The sequence below is a fragment of the Erythrolamprus reginae genome, chromosome 3, assembly GCF_031021105.1.
Source record: "Erythrolamprus reginae isolate rEryReg1 chromosome 3, rEryReg1.hap1, whole genome shotgun sequence".
Lineage (NCBI taxonomy): Eukaryota > Metazoa > Chordata > Lepidosauria > Squamata > Dipsadidae > Erythrolamprus > Erythrolamprus reginae.
Window position 1 is genome coordinate 148,700,985 of NC_091952.1, and position 3,104 is coordinate 148,704,088.

Here is a 3,104-nt window from a genome sequence, read left to right on the forward strand (position 1 = left end):
GGGGGACCGACTGCAGCACAGGGCGCCTAACAACGTCCCCCACACCCGTTTTGCGTTTTTGGAGACTTGGCTACCGAAGGCCCCACGGTGTGGGTCGCCCTGTTTTCCTGGCAGAGGTTGGCTGCTAAGGTGGGACGGTGAGGTGGGCTCGCCCCCGTGGCTCCGAGTGCTAGCGGAGTCCGGCGCAATGATGCTACTGCACCTGGGCAGGGAGCGAAATCGCGCGCAAAGACGCACCTGCGTCTTTGCGCACGATTTCGCTCCCTGCCCTGGTGCAGTAGCATCATTGCGCCGGACTCCGCTAGCACTCGGAGCCACGGGGGGGGGGGGGGGAGCATCCCACCTTAGTAGCCCACCTCTGCTTCCTGGTGGCCAGGAGGCCTGGCGAGGGAGGGAGGCCCTTTTTCCTCCACAAAGCCCAGTTTCAAAGCGTGGAAGGTTCTCTGCCGGAGGTTAGGAAGGGGCGAAGCCAGGGGAGCTGTCCATCCAGGGCGCAGCGCTCGAAGGAAAGGAGAGCCGCTGGGGAGGAGGGCTTTATCACCACGTCCGCCCGTAGAGCAAACTGGCGTTGACCAGGCCGCCGCTATAATCGACAGCAGCCGCGTCCATCTGTGCCAGGGAGCCCACTTGGCCGTGCAAGGAAGGGGGGCTCGGAGACATCTCCTCCAGGTCCGGGGCTTGGCCCAGTGAGGTCCCCGGCGTCTGCGGGTGCTGCTGAGCGGCGCTCCCGCCTGCCCCGCCGCTGCCACCGGCTCCTGGACCTTGGCCAACGGCGGCGGCGGCTGCGCTTTGGGGACAGGGCTTGCCGTCCTTGACCAAAACGGGCACCGCCACGCGCCTGGGCGAGGCGGCTTGCGTCGGGGCGGGCGGCTGGCACAGGCCGGGTCCCTCGGGCGGCTGTTGCTGCTGCAGCTGTTGAGCCGCCTTGTCTTTGGCTTGCCGCTTCATCTTGTAGCGGTGGTTCTGGAACCAGATCTTCACCTGGGTGGGCGTGAGGTGGATGAGGCTGGCCAGGTGCTCCCGCTCGGGCGCCGACAGGTACTTCTGCTGCTTGAAGCGCCTCTCCAACTCGTAGACCTGGGCCTGGGAAAAAAGCACCCGCCTCTTCCTCCGCGGCGCGACGTGAAGACCGGGGCCCATGGATTTGGCAGCCTCCGCGATTCCCGACAGGGCTCCCATGCCGGCCATGTTCATGGCCCCGGAGGGCCCCATCAGCCTGGAAACTGAGCACACGGCACAAGTTAATAGCAGTGATCTCCGGGGCCAAGAAGCAGGGAAGGGGCGATCCTGAAGGCGGAGGCCAGCCGTCCTAATCCTCGAGGGCATTTTAAGATAACTTTAATCTTAGCCCTTCCCCTCTAAGACAGAAGGGACCCCTCTTTTCCTCACCACTGGGCCCTGGGGTTCTCTCATCCAACAATTCTCCCTTCCCCCCATTCCAATTGATCCCCAAAGTCGGGATTTTCTCCTCCAAGTCTGGGGGAAAAGACCCCCGAGAAAGAGCGTTCTCCCAAAGAGGGCTTCATCTGGGACGCCCTTCAGAGCACACACCTCCACCCATCCCCAGGGCAAAGGGAACCCCCCCCCCCCCGCTGATCCAGTCCCTCCCTCTCTCGCCCCTCCCCGCTTACTCGTGGGGTAGCGGGGATCCGGGTTGGCTCCATACCAGCCGGAGGCTGCTGTGCTGCCGCGCACGCTGTCTGGATAGGACGCCAGGTCGCCCACGTTGCCCAGCCCGCCGTTGCAATAGCCAGCCACTGAACCGTGAGCGAACTGCGAGACCCCCGCGTGGGCCATGGGGTGGTAGGCGGCAGCGTTGTGGGCTGCCATGGGATGCTGCTGCTGGGACGGGAGGGCTGAACTGGAGGTCTGGCGGTAGGCGGCGGCGCCCACGCCCAAAGGGCCGCCCAGGCTCCCCTCCATGGCGCCGAACTTCTTGTAGGTCTCCTCCATGGGACTCAGGATGTCGGACACGGAAAAAGGCGTCGTGTGCTTGGGGCTGAGCGACATGGCTCGCCGGGCGGCCCCTGGGCTCCCTTCCCGATCGCCCGGCGGACGCGGCTGTGCAGTCCAGAGAAAAAGGGGGCTGAGCGCCGTCGCCGCTGCGTGGGAACCCGGCAGGAGGAGGAGGAGGAGGAGGAGGAAGAGGGGGGGAGGTGGCGTCGTCGTCGCGCCAGCCCTCCCTTCCCTTTCTCTCCAGCTAGCGTTTATTTTAGACCGGCGGCACCAGGTTTACGGCAGATACAGGGGTGGGGGGGGCGGAGCCACCGCGCTGATCCCCCCCAGCCCCCCCCGCGCTCCCACCGTCCTGGATCCTTTGCCTGGCGCCGTCTCCAGCGAGGGAGGGGCTCCCCCAATCCCCATTCTCAAAGTCTGAAAAGATTGGCACAGCCCCTCTTCATTCCCTTCGCCCCGCGCCGGAAGGGCAGCCCCACAAGGGGTGGGGGGGAGCTCCCATTGGCGAGTGCTGCCAAAGACCTTTAGCTTCAGCCTCCCCTCCCCAGAGACGTCGGGCTCCCGACTGGAAGGGTTTCTTTCTTTCCCCGTTCCCGCGCCGCAGAGGTGGGCTGCTAAGGTGGGACGGGGACCTGTGCTCGCCCCCGTGGCTCTGAGGGCTAGCGGAGTCCGGCGCAATTCTACTACTTGCACCTGGGCCACGGGCGCACATTCGTCTCCATGCGCGATTGCGCTATCTACCCAGGTGCAGTAGCAGAATTGCGCTGGGGGCGACCACAAGTCCCCGTCCCACCTTAGCAGCCCACCTCTGCCGCACCAGTGGGAGACGCTTAAGAGGGCACCCAACAGCCTGTCCTGAAGCCTTAGCCATTCTGATCTGGAAGGCCAGCGGTATCTCAACGAAGCGGCTTGAACCACTCCTTTGGGCTTCCTAACGCGGCGGTTAAAAGGAAAACATTGCGAACGAGGAAGTAATAATTTGACAACCTAAGGCTCCCTTTCCTTATAGGGTTCTCGTTGAGGTAGTTGATAAGCAGACAGCTAAGCGCGCCGGACATTCAAAAAAAAAGGGGGGGGGGGAAAGGAGGCAGCAGGCACACACAAAGTAAACGGTGTGGCGTGATGAACTACAATAGTGTTTCCCAACC

At 63.9% G+C, this 3,104-nt stretch overlaps 1 protein-coding gene across 1 annotated transcript; it reads right to left on the bottom strand.

The window, feature by feature from the left end:
• Positions 1–537: 537 nt before the first annotated feature.
• Positions 538–2,010, bottom strand: NKX2-4 (NK2 homeobox 4). Its single transcript, XM_070749060.1, has 3 exons — positions 1,632–2,010; positions 762–1,223; positions 538–731 (listed from the first exon to the last, which is right to left on the bottom strand). The coding sequence occupies exons 1-3, from the start codon at positions 2,008–2,010 to the stop codon at positions 538–540; spliced, it is 1,035 nt and encodes a 344-aa protein (XP_070605161.1).
• Between the last annotated feature and the right edge of the window lie 1,094 nt (positions 2,011–3,104).